Source organism: Mobula hypostoma, chromosome 11 (assembly GCF_963921235.1).
Source record: "Mobula hypostoma chromosome 11, sMobHyp1.1, whole genome shotgun sequence".
NCBI lineage: Eukaryota > Metazoa > Chordata > Chondrichthyes > Myliobatiformes > Myliobatidae > Mobula > Mobula hypostoma.
In genome coordinates, this window is record NC_086107.1 from 97,246,511 (window position 1) to 97,266,676 (window position 20,166).

Sequence of the window (20,166 nt, forward strand, 5' to 3'; positions counted from 1 at the left end):
TCATCAGAACATTGTAAGTGTGGGTTAGCTGCCGGGGTTTATGTGTTCAGAGATCTGCGCCTTTCTGGGGCTGACTGTCTGGGTGCAGAGCTCGGATAAAGCGATGCAACAGACTTTTAACATCATAAATCAGCGAGTTGTTTTGTTATGTCTCCCCTCTTGCTGTGAAATGGAGACATCTCCTTTTCCCTTATTAGGGAGAGAGAGAGCCTGTGGTATGCCGAATTTCCGGGAGGACGGTAGTCTTTAGGGTACTGCAAGTCTGTGTCTGTATCGATGCTTGCTGCACGCCTGACTACTCGGTGAAGGGCGCCCATGTTTTTTTGCTGGTGGGGGTGTGGGGGAGGTCGTTGCCTTGTGGCTGATTGTGCATGGGAGGGGGTGGGGGGGCTTCGGGGTTCTAACGTTCAACTGTCATTCTTTGGGGCACCCCTCTGTTTTCATGATGTTTGTGGAGAAAAAGAATTTTGGGATGTATATTGTATACATTTCTCTGACATTTTAAGTACCTATTGAAACTCCTTACAGAGGACGCTGGGATCGAACTCCAAACTCAGACGCCCTAAGCCATAATAGTGTTGCATTAAGCCGTTACATTACTGGGGCACCCTAAATGTGAAGCATGCAGATTTAGTAAAATTTATTTTGGAATACAGACCTTTCTGGCCCAATTACACCCAAGTGACCAACTAACCTACCAACATATACATCTTTGGAATGAGGTTACCCCGTAGCCTCCTTCATTCCGCTGAGAATAAACCCATCAATCTCTCCTCATAACTAAAGCCCACACTCCAGGTGACATCCTGGCGAACCCCTTCAATTTGTTTCTTGCTCCCACATTGCTGCTGTAGTGTGGTGACTCTCACTGCCGGCCAATGTTTCATGTAGCTCCCAAATGAAGTCCCAGCTCCAGCACATAGCGCCTCAGCCCATGAACGCAAGCATACCAAATGCCTTCTTCGCTCCCCTACCCACTTGCGTTGCCATTTTCAGTCCGGTGTGGACTTGAGCCCCGGCGTCAAAGTTGCTCAGGACGCTGCCATGTACTCCACACGCGCCATCTAAATCTGACTTCCCGAAGTGAATTACCTCATACTCGGCTGGACTAAATTCCAGCGCTCTCCTGAGGCGGGAGCGGAGTAAACAGGGCGTCACTCTGCCTCTCGTGGACTAATGGACTCTTGAGCATGCCTCCTCGTCACAGTGTGACCTCAAAAAACAACGGACGAGAATAAGACGCGGTTAAAGGACACAAAAACAATGAATTAAATTGAGCTTCTCTTTAATGAAGTCAGGCTAAGCCGAGGAGTTAAACAGAAGCCCAGTTCAGAAGATAATGCACTGCGGACTTGTTTGGTTTTATTCCCCTTTGACTTCAAAGGGATGCAAGTAAATCTTCTTCCCGGCAGGTCGCTGAAGATACTAATGAGGTGTCTTTACAACAGGAGCTTAACTCCTGACAGAGACGTGGACGGCGCTTTTCTCCCTCGATACTAACTGCTCAATCAGAGGACTGTCGCCTTGTTGTTTGCGCTATGATCAGTGGCTCTTAAGCGGGAACTGAATTTCACATTAACTGTTGTTCAATAGACCAGAGAGAAGGAGAGCGAGAGAACGAGAGAGAGTGTGTTTGTGTGAGAAAGAAGGAGAGACTGAGGTAAACAAGAGGCTCTCCTTCACCAGCAAACTGCAGGAGTTCAACGTGAACGCTAAGTAGCCTCAATGCCCTGCTGAAGCTTTGGATTAACAGCTGAACACAGGTTTAATAAGCTCATGAATCGCTGCTTGGATTCATTTATGGTAAGTTTCGATTAACCTTAAAGATCATAATCTTTGGAGAAATGGTTTAAACTGTGGGTTGTGGAGAATCAGAGTCAGTCTTGTGGCTACTATCTGATGTGAAGATACTTCATTTGATTTACTTCCTTGAGCTGTCCGAAGCACAGAATATTAGACTGTAGAGGAGCTGTAACTACTTTCTATTGCTGTCTCTCTCCCCCCCCCTTTCTATCTGTCAGCCTGACTGTCCTCTCTCCCTCACTTTCTCTCTCTATCCACCTGTCTGTCTCTCTCCCTCTCTCCTCTGTCTTTCTCCCTATCTGTCTCTCTCTTGCTTTTTTCTCTGTCCCTCCCTGCCTTTCTGTTTCTATCTCTCCTTCTCTCCCTCTCTGTCTGCCTGTTTATCTTTCTCCCGCTCTCCTCTCTCTCTGTCCCTCTCTGTATCTGTCTCTCTCTCTCTGTGCTTCCATCTCTGTCTGTTTCTGTCTCTCCCTCTCTCCCTCCCTCTCTGTCTGCCTGTTTGTCTCCCTCTCTCCCTCTGTCCCTCTCTCCCCCCTCCCTCCCTCTCTGTCTGTCTCTCTACCTCTCTCCTCTTTCTCTCTTTGTCCCTCCCCATGTCTGTCTGTCTCTGTCCTTCCCTGTCTCTGTCTGTCTCTCCTTTATCTCACTCCTTCTGTCCCTCTCTGTCTCCTTGTCTCTCTCCCCCTCTCGCTCCTCTCTCCAACTTGAAAGAGATGGTGGCAGATAGACTGGGTGGTGGGATGGAAGTCAGGAGAAAGACAGAAAGCGCCAGTGTCGGGAGAAGTAGAAACGGCGGGGCAGAGAGTCTGTGGAGACAGTGAATGGAGGAGGGTGAAGGAAGAGTAAAAGCTAGAGAGGAACCAATAGCCAACGGGTGGCAATGAGAGAGAACAGACTGTGACTGGGGTAAGTGGGAACACAGAGCCAGAGTTAATCTATGGCAGATGACCGAAAGAAAGTATGGCATCAAACCATCTCTGTGAGGAGCAATTCTGACATACAACTCTCCAGGTTGAGAGGAGAGGACAGGCTCTGAGTCACCACTGAATCATCGAATCAGCTTAGAAGGTCACCATTCAACCCAGCGTGACTGTGCTAGCTCTTAGACTATCTCTGAAAATCCCAGTGCCCTTGCGCTGCTGGGGACGGCAAGCTTCGCCCCTTGGCTACTTGAGCAGGACCCTTCTGCATGTTGCTTTCGCACCGGCTCCCAGCATTTCTGCAGACAGCGCATTGCAGATCACAACTCGGCACGCAAAAGGACACTTTGCCGCCCAGCCTTTGGTTCAGTTTGCCTTAGAGGGGCAAGGAAAGAAAAGTTTGAATGCCAGCAGCTGTGCGTTGTGGTCAGCCCGACGATCGGGCATTTCAACCCCATCCCCTAATAACTGGCCAGGACGAGTCGTGTTAAACTGTGATTTGATGTGAAGGTGGGGAGCCTTGAGCTCATATTGAGTACAGATTGTTCCCTCGAGGCTGACGAGGAGATTCCAGACTGAAGTGTTGACTGTGGTTAATTAAAACAATTCAAAAAGATCCTAAAATATTTACATCAACCCTGAATACTCCTGGATCCTTTAATAGGGCTCGAACCCCCTCCACTCACTGTCATTTCTCCCATTTCTCTCCCCAGCTAGAGGTTATATTAACCCTTCCCCTTCCCCCTTATCTGGTGACCTGAGGGCAATGGGCAAGTGCAGAGCAGGGTAGTGTGTTACCCATTGCTGCTTGTACACATCCCTGGGGAGCTCATCATATAACCTCCCTCACCTCAAACTGCAAAATTTGTGCTTCTGATATTTTTACAATTAGCAGGAAAAGAAATTTTTGTTTTGGACTGATCTGGTTAATTTCCTTCCATACATCCATCGTGAGCAATGCCTTAGAGCTGAAGCTCCAACTCGGAGACGCTTTGAGCCACTGGGAGGACCGGGGACCTGACAGTGAGGTAGGAGGGATCTACTGGGACCAGTCTGCTGCCCCTGCTCCTGTTCCCCACCGTCTGCCTTTCCTTTTGTATAAAGGGGTTTCCAGTAACCACAGCAGTGCCCCCTTAGGGTAGGGTGAAGGATTTCATCCAGAGTTCCAGACCCCTGCCCACTTCATTCCAGGCGTCCGGATCCTCTAGGACAGTCCTGCAGTCTCCCAGAGGAAGGATAAATTAAGGTAGATGGGTGAGCTAGTTAGATTGCAGATGATACCAAGATTGGTGGAGTTGTGGATAGTGTAAAAGACTGATAAAGAATACAGCACAATATAAATCGGTTTCAGATATGGGCAGAGAAATGGCAGATGGAGTTTACCCCAAATAAATGTGAGGTGTTGTATCTTGGTAAGGTAAATATAAGGAGGCAGTACACTGTTAAGGTCAAGATCCTTAACAGTGTTGTTGAGCAGAGAGAACTTGGGATCCAAGTTCACACTTCTTTGAAAGTGGTTGCACAGGTCAATAAGGTGGTTAAGAAGGCTTATGGAATGCTTGTGTTTATTAATTGAGGCATTGAGTTCAAAAGTCAAGAGGTTATGTTGCAACTTAATAAAACTCCAGTTTGGTCACATCTGGAGTATTGCCTACGGTTCTGGTCACCCCACTGTAGGAAGGATGTTGAGGCTTTGGAGAGGATGCAGAAGAGGTTTACCAGGGTGTTGTTTGGTTTAGAGGGTATTAACTATCGTGAGAGGCTGGATAAACTTAGGTTGTTTTCTCTGGAGTGTCGGAAGCTGAGGGGAGATCTGATAGAACTTTGCAAGATTATGAGAGGCATAGATAGAGTGGACAGGGAGTATCGGTTTCTCAGGGTGAAGTGTCTAATATCAGAGGGCACGCATTTGGAGGTGAGGGGGGTAGGTTCAAAGGGGGATGTGAAAGGTGAGTTTTTGACTCAGAGAGTGGTGGATGCCTGGAATGTACTGCCTGGTCTGGTGGTAGAGGCAAGTACATTAGAGGATTTTAAGAGTCATTTGGACAGGCACATGGATGTGAGGAAGATGGTGGGTTATGGACATGGTGTAGGTAGGAGGGATTAGTGTTTGGTGCTTTTGATTTACTTTTTAGCACAACATTGTGGACTGAATGGCCCATTCCTGTGCTGTACTTTTCAATGTTTTAATTTCCAGAGACTGAGTTCAAGATGTAACAAGATTGATAAAAACATGATTGGGAAGAGCACAAGGAAACTGTATTTCCTTTTCAGTTCAATTTCTTTGAATGCTTTCATCAATTACTAACAAGAACACTGAAGTGGCGGGGTTGGGAGGAGGAGAGGAAAACAGAGCTGTTTGACAATGTGAGGCAGTCAGAGGTAAGGGACCACATGAGATGGGAACCTGAAGGACTCATTCAGTCAGAGCTGATGGTCCTGTGCGCTGGTGATGTGGGAAGTTCTGTTGATTGTCCCAGTGCCAAGGAGCAAACCCCTCCAATAAATGCACACCTGCTGCAAACTGGAGGAATCGGGTCCTACCCCGATGGACACAACAAGCAAACAGAGATATGGCTTTGCACCATAAAGCAGTCCAGTCCATTGTCTCCATGGTAACGCCATCTTGCTGTGCCCCATCTCTCTCACACTAACCCTTACTTTCCAAGGAGCGCCCAGCATTGTTGTTCTTGCTGTCAGAACAAAGCAACAGGTGGTGACCATTTTGAGTCTAGAGATTAGAAACATGGAATTGTTAAGGCATAGAGGAGGCCATTCAGCCAGTTGAGCCGCTGTTGTACCCCACTATTCCTGCTCTTTTGCTCACTGCCTTGCGAGCTATTCTCTCTCCAGTCAAGCTCCCTTTCAAAGATCCCGATTGATCCCGTTTCCAACATCCCAGCAGCAGCAAATTCTCACCCTCTGCAAAAGCACAATTTCTCGTTCCCACTGAGCGAAAATTTTAATTCCGAGTTCCAGACCTTGAGTGCTAGCAAGCTAAGAATGGTTCGACATGACAATCAGCCTGCCAGTTCAAAAGCCAAGAATGCCCGGAATTACTCGGTATGTCAGGATAATGTTCCAGATCCGAGACTTTTCAGAGGCCAGTCTGTTTCTTATTGGAGTGAAAGGAAGGAAATGCTGGAAACCAGGCAATCCAATTGGAATCAGTCTGTGGGATCTGGAAAAGGATTATTTGCTGATGTTAATGATGGTTCTCTCTGGCCCTTCCTAAGTTTCTGTTGTTTTTGATGGAACCAAGCTTTGAGAGCAGGGTATAGCCACTGTACATGGTGTGCTAAGTGCTAGCATTGAAGAGGGAATGTAGACCTCACCCCCGCCCCTCCCCGGAGAGTTGCTGAGGAGAATAGGGACGTCTCGTTGGGGTCGCTGCACAAGGGTGCAGGGTGACACAGCTAATGAGCATCACACACTGTGTGAATGGAGTTTACATTTCCCCTGGTGCTTTGGTTTCCTCCCATGTTCCAAAGACGTGCAGATTGGTAGGTTAATTGGCATGGCAAATTTCCCTTAAGTGTGTAGTAGGATCTATCTGGGATGAATTGATGGGTATGAAAGGAGAATGAAATGGACTCAGTGTCGGATTAGTGCAGATAGATACTTGATGGCTGGCATGGATTCAATGGGCCGAAGGGCCTCTTTCATGCTGTATGACTCCATGACAATGAAGAAAGGAATATAGTGATATGGGAAATGGATAGGTAGATGGGCTGAATAGCCTGTTTCTGTATATCCTATGCAATTCCACATAATTTATCATGCAATAAAAATCATTCATGGTTCCCCTTGGGGAGCTCTGTCTTTCTCCTCACAAAAAACCTTTCCCCAGATGTGTGTGTGAACCACCAATGGGGAATATAACAGATGGTTGCTTCTAAAGCCTCATGCGGCTGATGAGGAGGGGGGGAAGAGGTAAGTGGGTCCACGTGAAACTAAAAATGGTACAACGAGAGCAGCTTTCTACCAGACAGCGGATCAAATGCCCGGAAACAATCCCAGGCCAAAAGCTGAGTGGTGTTTGCTGTGATTAATCCTGAGATAATGGCTGTCTGCTTGTTGGAGATGGCAGTAATATTTTATGGGCCTCTGTCTGTTCTGATTCTTCCAGGGTTCAGCCAATGATGTGAGCTACCGTCTCTGCCTCCAGCACATTGAAACAGCAGGTCGAGAGCTCTGGCAGTGCTTCAAAGCTTCTCATACACGCAAAGAGAGAAGGGCTTCCGGGAAGCTGTCCTGAGGAGGGGACTATTTCTCAGAGCAGTACACAGCTGCCTTTGCTTTGCTACAGCTCACAGACCTGCCCTTGACCAGCGGAAGCCAGCGTCCCTGACCATCGGACGCCGCCGCCAACCTCCAAGCTCTGGATGAAAGCCTCCATGGAGCCGCGCTTCATGGTTGGACCGTGGGGTTACCTTCTGGTAGGACAGGCGCTGATGTGGGCCAGTACACACAGCGGGAAGGTGGGACAGTTGGAAGGACTTGCCGCTCACCCCGAGAACAGCACCAAGGTCTCTCCCTTGGACCAAGTGCTGGAGTCCACGGAGGTGCCCCAGAACTCAGACAGGTGTCGGGGCTACTACGATGTGATGGGGCAGTGGGACCCCCCATTCAATTGCAACGCGGGTACCTACCTTTACTGCTGCGGGACGTGTGGCTACCGGTTCTGTTGTGAGTTTAAGCATGACCGCCTGGACCAGAGCACCTGTAGTAACTATGACACGCCGAACTGGGCCAACACGGGGAAGCCCCCCGTCAAGGTGGATGACAACATCGAAGACCCAGCAAAGGACAAAACAAATATGATTGTTTACATCATCTGTGGTGTCGTGGCTATCATGGTGCTGGTGGGGATCTTCACCAAGCTCGGCCTAGAGAAGGCCAGGGGCCCACAAACCGAGATGAACATGTCCAGGTAGGAGCTCAGGACTGCCTTCTGAGCCCGGTGGGTCGGGTATGTAAATGTGCTGCTTGTCTGTCTCATGTATTGTTGCATCCAGGGCCTAGCTTAGTGGTTAGTGTAACACAGCAGCACCAGCTGCAAGATTAGGGTTCAACTCCCACTTTTGTCTGTAGGGAATTTGTAGTTCCTCCGCGTGACTGTACGGGCTTTCCTCCGGGTACTCTGGTTTTCTCCCAATTTTCAAAAATGTACGGTTGGGGTAGTAATTTGAGGGAATGCTATGTTGGCGACACTTGTGGGCTGCCCCCAGCTCATCCTTGGACGACGTTGCTGGTTAATAAAACGACCTGTTTCGCCGGATGTTTGCATGTACATGTAACAAATAAAGCGATTCTTTAAAAATCTTTATCTTCAGTGAAGAGGAATCAACTGGGTCGGGCCTACAGGCCATTGGTTCTGATTCCATCTCCTTCCAGCATTGGTGGGAACAGGCACAGTAGCATAATGGTTAGCACAGCGATTTATGGTTCACTTCCTACCGTCACCTGTGGGGAGTTTGTACGTTGTCCCTGTAACCGCTTGGATTTCCTCCAGGTGCTCTGGTTTCCTCCCCAAGTTCAAAGGCATATGGATGGTAGATTAATTGGTCATTGTACATTGTCCTGTGATTAGGCTAACGTTAAATCTGTGAGATTGCTGGGCAGCACGGCTCAAAGAGCTGAAAAGGCCAACTCTGTGCTATATCTCAGGTGGAGACGAGAGGGCGTACAGGAGAGAGATACTCCAATTAGTGGAGTGGTGTCACAGCAACAACCTGGCACTGTAAGAGGAAACATCAGTAAGAGGAAAGAGAGCTGATTGTGGACTTCAGGAAGGGTAAGATGAAGGAACACAGGCTTCAAGTTCCTGGGTGTCAAGATCTCTGAGGATCTAACCTGGTCCCAACATATCGATGCAGTTATAAAGAAGGCAAGACAGCGGCTATATTTCAGTAGGAGTTTGAAGAGATTTGGCATGTCAACAACTACACTCAAAAACTTCTATAGATGTACCATGGAGAGCATTCTGACAGGCTGTGTCACTGTCTGATATGGAGGGGCTACTGTACAGGACGAAAGAAGCTGCAGAGGGTTGTAAATTTAGTCAGCTCCATCTTGGTACTAGCCTACAAAGTACCCAGGACATCTTTATGGAGCAGTGTCTCAGAAAGGCAGCATCCATTATTAAGGACCTCCAGCACCCAGGGCATGTCCTTTTCTCACTGTTATATAGAACATAGAATAGTACAGCACATTACAGGCCCTTCGGCCCACAATGTCGTGCTGACCCTCAAACCCTGCCTCCCATATAACCCCAACAATAAATTCCTCCATATACCTGTCTAGTAGTCTCTTAAACTTCACGAGTGTATCTGCCTCCACCACTGACTCAGGCAGTGCATTCCACGCACCAACCATTCTCTGAGTAATGAACCTTCCTCTAATATTCCCCCTGAACTTCCCACCCCTTACCTTAAAGCCATATCCTCTTGTTCTAAGCAGTGGTGCCCTGGGGAAGAGGCGCTGGCTATCCACTCTATCTATTCCTCTTATTATCTTGTACACCTCTATCATGTCTCCTCTCATCCTCCTTCTCTCCAAAGAGTAAAGCCCTAGCTCCCTTAATCTCTGATCATAATGCATACTCTCTAAACCAGGCAGCATCCTGGTAAATCTCCTCTGTACCCTTTCCAATGCTTCCACATCCTTCCTATAGTGAGGTGACCAGAACTGGACACAGTACTCCAAGTGTAGCCTAACCAGAGTTTTATAGAGCTGCATCATTATATCGCAACTCTTAAACTCTATCCCTCGACTTATGAAAGCTAACACCCCATAAGCTTTCTTAACTACCCTATCTACCTGTGAGGCAACTTTCAGGGATCTGTTGACATGTACCCCCAGATCCCTCTGCTCCTCCACACTACCAAGTATCCTGCCATTTACTTTGTACTCTGCCTTGGAGTTTGTCCTTCCAAAGTGTACCACCTCACACTTCTCTGGGTTGAACTCCATATGCCACTGCTCAGCCCACTTCTGCATCTTATCAATGTCTCTCTGCAATCTTTGACAATCCTCTACACTATCTACAACACCACCAACCTTTGTGTCATCTGCAAACTTGCCAACCCACCCTTCTACCCCCACATCCAGGTTGTTAATATCAGGTAGGAGGTACAGAAGCCTAAAGGCACACACTCAGCGATTCAGGAACAGCTTCTTTCCCTCTGCCATCCGATTCTTAAATGGACATTGAACCCTTGGACACTACCTCACTTTTTTAATATACTGTACAGTATATCTGATTTTTGCACTTTTTAAAATCTAATCAACATACATATAATGTAATTGATTTACTTATTATTATTACTATTTTCATTCTATTTATTATTTTTTTTCTCTTCTATATTATGTATTGCATTGAACTGCAGCTACTAAGTTAACAAATTTCACGTCACATGCCGGTGATAATAAACCTGATTCCGATTCTGATAACTAAAATAAATAACCGTGCATATAACTGTCAGTGCAATCCTGGCAATTGTTGTGATGCTTTACCCGAGATGTTTACACAATTTATAAAGAGGAGCCTGGGAATTTATAATCAGAAACTTTGACAGGGAATGCACACAGACATAATGCGTGTGGACTGAAGGAAATGTCCATAAAATCTTCTGTGATCTTGGATATTTAGGAAGGGTGTCTTTACCTTTTTTTTGGGATCTGGGCTTCACTGGCAAGGCCAGTGTTCATTGTCCATGCAGGATTCTGTCATGTTGCGGAGTTGCATTAATCCCTCTGGTGAAAGTAGGGGGGTTCCATGATTTAGACACAGGGTGCTGAAGGAATAGTGAACCCTTTCCAAGTCAGGATAATATGTACCCTGGAGGGGAATCTGCAGATGGTAGTGTTCCCTCTTTCAGCAGTCCTTTTCCACCAAGGGTGGAGATAATGGGTTTGAGAGGTCCTGTTGCAGTAATCTGAGCCAGCAACGGTGGTGAATGTTGAGGATGGTACACATTGTGGCCATGGAGAGCATTCTGACTGGCTGCATCACCATCTGGTGTGTGGGGGCAGAGGGGGGGAAGTTCTGCACAGGATCGGAAAAAGCCGCAGAAAGTTGTAAACTCAGTCAGTTAGCTCCATCATGGGCACTAGTCTCCCCAGCATCCAGGGCATCTCCAAGGAGTGATGCCTCAAAAAAGGAGACATCCATTATTAAGGGCATCCATCACCCAGGCATGCCCTCTTCTCATTGTTACCGTCAGGAAGGAGGTACAGGAGCCTGAAGAAACACACTCAATGATTCAGGAACAACTTCTTCCCCTTTGCCATCAGGTTTCTGAATGGACATTGAACCCAAGAACACTACCTCAAGCAACATACATCAAAGTTGCTGGTGAACACTACCTCAATACTGTTTTTTCTCTTTTTGCTCTACTTATTTAACTTTTTAAAAATGTTTATATATATATATATATATATATAATCTTATTGTGATTTACAGATTTTATTATGTATTGCAATGTACTGCTGCCACAAAACAACAAATTTCATGACATATCACCACCAAATGCTGGTGTTTAGGGCAACAATGATCTCTGTCTCTGTCTCCATCTCTGTCTGTCCTTTCATGACATATACCTGATTCTGATTCTGTTCACCGATGGTGGAGAGGATCAACGTTTAGGCAAGTTACAGATCAATTAAATCTCTGCAACACACATATATACACACCCACACACACACACACACACACACACACAAAATGCTGGAGGAACCCAGCAGGCCAGGCAGCATTTATGGAAAAAAATTACAGTCGGCATTTTGGGCCGAGACCCTTCAGCAGTGAAATCTCCAGTCACTTATGGCTGAAGTTATAGTGTCATCGAGGGAAAGTTTTCATGAGGTCTTCTCCAACTTCTCAGTTATAAATTCAACGGAAGTGTTGTAAAACTCCAGGAAGTGGTCTGCTTTTATTTCAAGGTGTTCCTGCAGCTCTCCAAACAGCTGTTCTGGGGAGAATTTCCCCTCAGAATGCTTCCTCCAAAGTCTCATTATCAATCTCCTCAGTCGTGTTCGCTTGAGCGGCAGTTTGATTCTGTGCTGTTCAGACACCGTACAATGTCATGAGCCGGACTGAGACCTAATATTTTTTGGGGGGGGGGTGGGGGGAAGGCAAGAGTAAGGAGGTGGGAGATATCAATTGCTCACACTCTGGTCTGCCTTCAACCAGCTTGTCCAGCTTATCTGATGAGCCAAACATTTAACAAAGGCAATGCCTCCATAACCACCCAGCAACAGGCCACTCAGCCCCTCGAACCTGAGAGTACAAATGAGACAGAGGTCACTTAGCTCATCAAACCTTTGGAGAATCATCTCATTCTCTTTATTTTTCTCCTAAACTCCTGTTACTTTCATCCTCTATCTATCTCTATACTTAAAGGTAGCTGAGTCTACCATCCCCAGACACAGCGATGTAGAGTATCTCTCTCTGGTCAGGCCACATATTAATTATAAAACATGCCTGAAAATCATGTGTTTCCATTCACCAATAAAAATGACCAAGCACACAATGAAATCCAGCCATGCAGAATATGTATCTTCATTAATTTCACCTTAAGAACAGCCCATATGGATTTCAAAATGGCCACATGGACCATGGATTGCATTTGTCTGTGGGATATATTTATCTATCTATTTATTTGTTGACATAGAGTGTGAATAGGCCTTTCTGGCCCTATGAGCAATGCCGTCCAGTTATCCTCCGATTTAATACCAGCCTAATCACGGGACGGTTTACAATGACCAATTAACCTGCCAACCTGTTCGTGTTTGGACTGCGGGAGGATAGCGGAGCACCTGGAGGGAACCCACGCGGTCGCGGGGGGAGACGCACTCCATGGCAGGATCCATGACGTGACAGTCTGGAAGAGTAAGAGCCGTGGGTGGGAATGGAATAAAATAGCTGAAGGAAGATGGAGCCTGAGAAATCACGCCTGGGCTGAGAGTCATTGTTTTTTTCCCGTTTTGATTTTGATTGAGTTGGGCTTCCAAAGGGCTGAAAACTGACACATCTCCTGAGAGTAACCGAAAGTACTCAACCAATAAAACAACCTTGACCTGAACCAGAAATAAAAATTGCGAGGTTCAAGCTGTAATCAGTTTTCATCCATCCTTCTACATCAAATAACCTGCCCTGGAAGCAGAGCCCTTTATAACTTCAGTTAATATAGATAGATTATGGCAAATTTTGAAAATGTTGACTGAACTGGCATCTGCAGCCTTTAAGGAATTTCAAATTCCCACTGGCTCAAAGGACTTCATGATTTTCTTGCTGAAGTGCCAAGTTTGAATTCTGAGATTGTTCCCTTTTGTTTTGGATTCCGGGTATCAATAGAAGTACTTTTCTCTGCGTCTGCTTGATCAAATCCATGATTCATTTTTAATTCCTTGATTAAGTTACCCATCAGCTTCGCAAAGTCAAGGGAACACAGCCTAAGTCTGTGTAAGAATTAACTGTTCCTACACCAGTATCACATTGATATACAGTATGTGGGGAGTACGTCCTTCAGGATCCTGTGATTCTGCACAGAGGTGCAGCAGCTAGTGGTGGTGCTGCTGCCTCTCAGCTCTATTGATCCAGGTTCGATTCCAGCCTCAGGTGGAGTGTCGTCCTGTGACCTTGTGGGTTTTCCCTGGGTGGGTTCACCAGTTTCCTCCTGTATTCCATGGAATGAGTGAGAGGTTAACTGACTACTTTACTTATTTATGGAGATACAGTGCAGAATAGGCCTTTCTAGCCCTTTGAGCCGTGCCACCCAGCAACCCCTCAGTTTAACACTAGCCTAATCTACAATGACCGATTAATCTACCATCCGGTCTTTGGACTGTAGGAGGAAACCAGAGCACCCGGAGGAAACCCACGAGGTCACGGGGAGAACGTACAAACTCCTTACAGGCAGTGGTGGGAATTGAACCTGGGTTGCTGGGACTGTAAAGCATCATGCTAGCCACTACGCTACTGTGCTGCTCCAACTCACTGGAGTCACTACTCACTACTTTGACTAGGTTATTGGTAAAATAATCTAACTGTGAATTGATGGGCACGAGTGAGAGAGTAAACTGTAGGGGAATAAAAAGAAGGGAGTTGGGACTGGTGGGTTTGGGAACTGGTCCCTTGCATTACTAAGTCATAGTGTTAAGTGGCGCAGAAATAGGGCCCTTCAAGTCAATGCTGACCGTCAGATACCTATCTACATCACACACACATCTTGATACTTTAATACTGTGAGAGCACGTGCCTCCAGTTTCCCTCAGGCAGGATGTTCTAGACTGTAACCACACACTAGGTGAAAAAGTTAATCTACAGATTCCTGGCCAGTAACATGAAGATCCTACCCACCATGCTCATGGACTGTTTGTCCCAGTTCCGCCAGGGAGGAGACTGCATAGCATCCACTCCTGGACCAAAAGACTCAAAGACAGTCACTTTTCACAAGCAGTAAGGCTGATCAACACCTCCACCCACTAACCCATCGCTCCAAACCCCCAACCACCACAAGTTTGCCATTCCCCGTCAGTCACCTTATGTACAGACTCTCTTGTACCTCGCGTCTCTTTATGGACATACATCAACCTACGTATATAACCTATCTTACATGTTTACCTTGTGTTTTTTGTGCTGCATCGGATTAGAGTAAAAACTATTTCATTCTCCTTTACACTTTTTCAAAGTTTCAAAGTACATTTATTATCAAAGAATGTAGAAATTATACAACCTGGAGATTTGTCTGCTTACAGGTAGCCGCAAAGCAAGGAACTCAAAAGAACCCAATTTAAAAAAATAAGACCAACCTCCCAGTGCCCACAGAGAAATAAAAAAAAACAAATCATGTAAACAATAGATGTGAGCATTAACTCCTTAGATCCAAATCCCCGGAACAACCCAGAGTAGGCCCAAAGCTCGGTATTCAGTATACTAGAAATGACTTATAATGTCCTTGATATCTTCCAAAATCCTCACTCCATACCAGTGCTGAAATTCATATCCATGGTGAGCACAAGTTCCAGAACAGACTGCCCAAGACACATTTTTCTCCCCTTTAGCCTTTATGGTTTCATTTTACACCGACTTACACTGACATCTAATTCCACTCTCTCTCCATCCCATGCTCTCTGACCACCCCCCCACCCTTGGCCCCAAAGCTCACACTCCTCAACACCACCAAACCTTCCTCAGTCCAACCTCCAGTGACGTGGCTGGCAGATGCACGTTGCTGATAGGCAGCCACTACTCCTCCCTAACCAAGGGAAGTTAAACCCTCTGCCAAACTCAAGCCATCTGCCCACTCTTGTTTACACCTCAGCATTTTATCAGCAGATGCTCTGAAATGTCTTGTGCGTGCAGCATGGAAAGGAACATTTACTCCAGCAGTGGCTTCCACTGCTCATTTTTATTAATTAATCAGAGTTACACCGCACCGAACCAGGATGGCCAGTTGTCAACCTGGGGGCGGTGAACCGATCACCTGCTTTGTGGAAATGTTACAGCCTGCCTACAAGCCCTGATGCCGCATTGTGCCAATAAGGGGGCTGTTAAGGCGCAAGCTGCCAGTTTACTTCCGTCTCTGTGCCAGTTTCGCAAAGATAATCAAAGTCACCCAGTGACAAGAAGAGCACAGGGGTCAAGATCTGGTGCCAGTGCACCAGTGCCCAGGCAGGGAGAGTCCCATCCAACAGTGACAGAGTGACAGGATAGCTTTCTGCTTACAGTGCTGGTCTATCAAGCAAACTATTGACGGTGAGGAGACATGCAATTAAATCTACCCACAGCGGGGCGAGTGTTTCAATCCAGTTTGGGACAGAAAGGGTTGTTGTCTCTGATGACGTTTGTATGTTCTCTCCGTGACCGTGTGGGTTTCCGCCAGGTGCTCCCATTTCCTCCCGCAATCCAAAGACATTTGGGTGGGGCAGGCGTGGGCGTGTTGTTCTGCCACCAGCCACTTGCCAGCGTATCCTCAGATTGTGTCGGTCGTCGGCGCAGACGAAGCATTTCACTCCAGGTTTCAATGTGTTCTGACAAACAGAGATCATCTTCGGAAGGTTACTAACAAGAGGAAACCGGCAGATACTGGAAATCCAGGCAACACACACACAATGCTGGAGGAACTCAGCAGGCCAGGCAGCTTCTATGGGCAAAAGTGCAGTCGACGTTTTGGGCTGAGACCCTTCGGCAGGATGGGGAGAAAAAAAGCTGAGGAGTAGATTCAAAAGGTGGGGGTGGAGGGGAGAGAGGAACACCAGGTGATAGGTGAAACCTGGAGGGGGAGGGATGAAGAGCTGGGAAGTTGATTGTTGAAAGAGACAAAAGGTCGTGGAAGAAAGAAAAAGGGGGAAGTAGTACCGGAGGGAGGCGATGGGTGGGCAAAGAGATAAGGTGAGAGAGGGAAAAGGGGATTGCCAGAAGTTCGAGAAATCAATGTTCATGCCATCAGGTTGGAGGCTACTCATACAGAATGTGAGGTGTTGTTCCTCCAACCTGAGTGTGGCCTCATCATGACAGTGGAGGAAGGTTCCTGTCCACTGCCACCTCACTCGCAAATGTACAACAGAGAGGGAAACCAGATGATCTCAATGTGGTCTCCAGACAAGGTGGCTGACTTATCTGCCAATCTGAAGCCCCCTAACAGGGCACTTAGTTCGTGGATAATTAGGGGCATGCAGTGAATGCCCTCTTAAATCCCCTCGTGCCTTTAGGATCGCACATCCTGGTGGTGCTCCCGCAGCCGGACTTCCTATGAAGTGGATGAATTCCAAGGCAGCGGGAGAAGATGGTGAGGTGCATCTCATCAGGATTGTGAGGGGGCTTGGGAAGGTCAGGGTTGTAACTGAGAACATTTTAGGCTGGAGGGTTCCTCTGCAAGTTTGTTGGTGTAGCAGTGCTTTTTATTTTGTTATTGAGATACAGCACGGAATTGGCCCTTCCGGCCCATCGAGCCGCGTTACTCAGCATTCCCTCTACTTGTATTGACCAATTAACCTACATCTTTGGACTGTGGGAGGAAACTGGAGCACCCGGTGGAAACCCACATAGCACGACCTCCTTACAGGCAGTGCGAGAATTGAACCCAGGTTGCCTGTACTGTAAAGCATTGTGCTAACCACTACGCTGCCGTGCCTCCCCACTTCTGCTCCTTGGAGCGTCGTGAGGTTCTGCAGTGTTCTTGGTAGAGTTGCTTGGCAAGTTCCGTCACAAACTTCACTCAGGGGGAGGCCTCTTGTATGTCGGTGAAAATCATTCTAGAACGAAAGGCGATGTCCTCCTTTTTCAAAGAAAGGGGCTTCCCTTCCTCCACTATCAACGCTGCCCTCAACCACACCTCTTCCATTTCACGCATGTTTGCTCTTGCCCCATCCTCCAGCCACCCTACCAGGGATAGGGTTCCTCTTGTCCTCACCTCTTCTCCTGAACCTACACCTCCTTCACTACCATTCAGGGCCCCAAACAGTCCTTCCAGGTGAGGCGACACTTCACCTGCGAGTCTGATGGGGTCATATACTGTGTTCGGTGCTCCTAGTGAGGCCTCTTGTATACTGGTGAGACTGGGCGTAGATTGGGAGACCACTTCACAGAGCACCGACCCTTTAACTGCCAGAACAAACGGGATCTCCCAGTGGCCACTTCCCATTCCCATTTCGATATGTCCATCCATGGCCTCCACTGTTGGGATAAGGCCACACTTAGGTTGGAGGAACAACACCTTATATTCCGTTTGGGTAGCCTCCAACCTGATGGCATGAACATCGATTTCTCAAACTTCCAGTAATGCCTCCAAACCACCCCCTTCACCATTTCCCATCCCCTTGTCCCTCTCTCATGCCATCTCTTTCCCTGTTCATTGCCTCCCTCTGGTGCTCCTCCCGCCTTTCTTCTTTCTTCCATAGCCTTCTGTCTCTTTCACCAATCAACTTCCTAGCTCTTTGCTCCATCCCTCCCCCTCCAAGTTTCACCTATCGCCTGGTGTTTCTCTCTCCCCTTCCCCACCTTTTAAATCTACCTCTCAGCTGTTTTTTCTCCAGTCCTGCCAGAGGGTTTCGGCCCGAAACGTCGACTGTACTTTTTTCTGTGGATGCTGTCTTGGCCTGCTGAGCCCCTCCAGCATTTTGTGTGTGTTACTCAGGGGGAGGGGCCATCTTCCAGTCTGACGGAATGAATGCAATGCCTGTTTGTAGAGTCACCAGATGTTCGGTCACATCTGCCGTTGGACTCTCAGGGCTAGCTCTGGGATCGTGAGTAGGCTTGTCCCTTTGTTATTTACTCTGTCAAGCAAGTAATATGCTCTGCGTGCAGGCTGTGCCAGGAAGGGATGAGACACAGAGGATGTGGAGTGGCTGTCCTTGGACACTCAGAGAGCACTTACAATAGAACGCCATGGCAATGCCCACTGCAAAGCCATTAGTTGCAAACAACTGATGTACAACTTGATGGCAGATGGTCCTCACTTCTAATCTACAACTAAATGGACTATGCTCCTGGAAATCAGTTGGCCGATCGATAGTGCAGGCAGCCAAGACCATGTTGAGTTGCTGGTCTGTGAGCCCCAACCCAGATTGATTTAACTGATGGGATCTGGACAAGGCTGGCTTTATCATCCGCCCCCAATGATCCTGGAAGCTAATTTCACCACATTGATCTGGAATTACGCATATGTGTAACACGGAGTAAGGACAATGAACCTGCTACCTTGAAGGATATAGTAATAAACTTTAAACATCAGTCTGAAGGTTCCTCACCATTACTGTTTCCCGCTTTATTTTTAGATATATTTAATTATTTAGCTTCTGTGATTCAGGAACTAAATAGATCAGTAGCTCCAACTTCTGGATCAGTAGTTTTTGGACTACTAACCCAGAAGTTTGGACTTCTGGATCAGTAATTTTGGACTACTAACCCAGAAGTTTGGACTTCTGGATCAGTAGTCCAAATCACTGAATGCTTGTCCAGAAAGTTAAGCATGCTACTGCATCCATGCCAGTGAACAGATTCAGAGTTCGGAATTCAGAATCAGGTTTAATATCACCAGCATGTGTTGTGAAATTTGTTGTCTTTGCAGCAGCAGTACAATGCAATACATGATAATAGAAAAATCATGAATTACAGTAAGCAGATTATATTAGATAGTTATTTAAATCAGTAGTGCAAAAATAGAAATAAAGAGCAGTGAGGTAAGGTTCTTAGATTCAATGTCCATTCAGAAATCGGATGACAGAGGGGAAGAAGCTGTTCCTGAATTACTGAGTGTGTGCCTTTAGGCTCCTGTACCTCCTACCTGATGGTAGCAATGAGAACAAGGCATGACCTCAGTGACAAGGGTCACCCAGGTTATGCCTAATACTTTAGGTCACCCAGGTCACCTAATACTCTATTAAGATGTTAACCTGGCAGTACAGTGCTTTTGGTCTTGGTCTTGCTTTAGCTGGTAAAAGGTGTACAGTGATCACTGATATTCTGCAGGTGATGGAACTCTTGAGCAACACACACAAGATGCTGGAGGGTCAGGCAGCGTCTATGGAGGAGAATAAACAGTCAGCGTGTCAGGCCGAGACCCTTCATCAGGACTGAAACGGATGGGGAAAGAAGGCAGAATTAGAAGGTGGGGAAGGGGAAGGAATACAAACTGGCAGGTGATAGGTGAAAGCGGGTGTGGAGGATGGTGGGTGGGTGGGTGGGGGAGAGTGGATGAAGTGAGAGATTGGAAGGTGACAGGTGGAAAAGGTAAAAGGCTGAAGGCAGAATACCATGGAAATAAAGGGAAGGAGGAGGGGAAACATAGGGGGGGGGTGATGGTCAGGTAAGTACAAAGGAAGTGGTCAGAGGATAAACAGAATGGAGAATGGACAAAGAGAAAAGGAGAAAGGGAAGTAATTACCAGAAGTTACAGAAATCGATGTTTATGCTATGACATTGACCATAAGATACAGGAGCAGAATTAGGCCATTTGGCCCATTGAGTCTGCTCCGCCATTTCATCATGGCTGATCCATTTCCCTCTCAGCCCCAATCTCCTGCCTTATCCCCGTATCCCTTCATGCCCTGACCAGTCAAGAATATATCAACCTCTCCCTTAAATATACCCAATGTCCTGGCTCCACAGCTGCCTTTGGAAATGAATTCCAAAGATTAATCACTCTCTGGCTAAAGCAATTACTCCTCACCTCCATTCTAAATGGATGTCCCTCTAATCTGAGGCTGTGTCTTCTGGTCTTAGACTCCCCTACGATAGGAAACGTCCTTTCCACATCCACTCTGTTGAGGCATTTCAACATTTGATAGGTTTCAATGAGATTCTCCTTCATTCTTCTGAATTTCAGTGAGTACAGGCCTAGAGCCATCAAACACTCTTCATATGGCAAGCCTTTCAATCCTGGAATAATTTTCGTGAACCTCCTTTGATTGGTCTCCAATGTAAGCACATCCTAAT

The 20,166-nt window shown here is 46.9% G+C and overlaps 1 protein-coding gene across 2 annotated transcripts in view; it reads left to right on the forward strand.

Annotated features, from left to right (window-relative positions):
• Positions 1 to 1,305: 1,305 nt before the first annotated feature.
• The window catches only part of LOC134354370 (protein shisa-9-like), a 180,251-nt gene continuing 161,390 nt past the window's right edge, over positions 1,306 to 20,166 (forward strand). For both annotated transcript variants that reach the window (XM_063063332.1, XM_063063333.1), the window contains exons 1-2: positions 1,306 to 1,803; positions 6,853 to 7,656. In XM_063063332.1, coding sequence (XP_062919402.1) covers positions 7,109 to 7,656 — 548 coding nt within the window. In that variant the 5' untranslated portion in view covers positions 1,306 to 1,803; positions 6,853 to 7,108. The remainder of the gene's footprint in view (positions 1,804 to 6,852; positions 7,657 to 20,166) is intronic.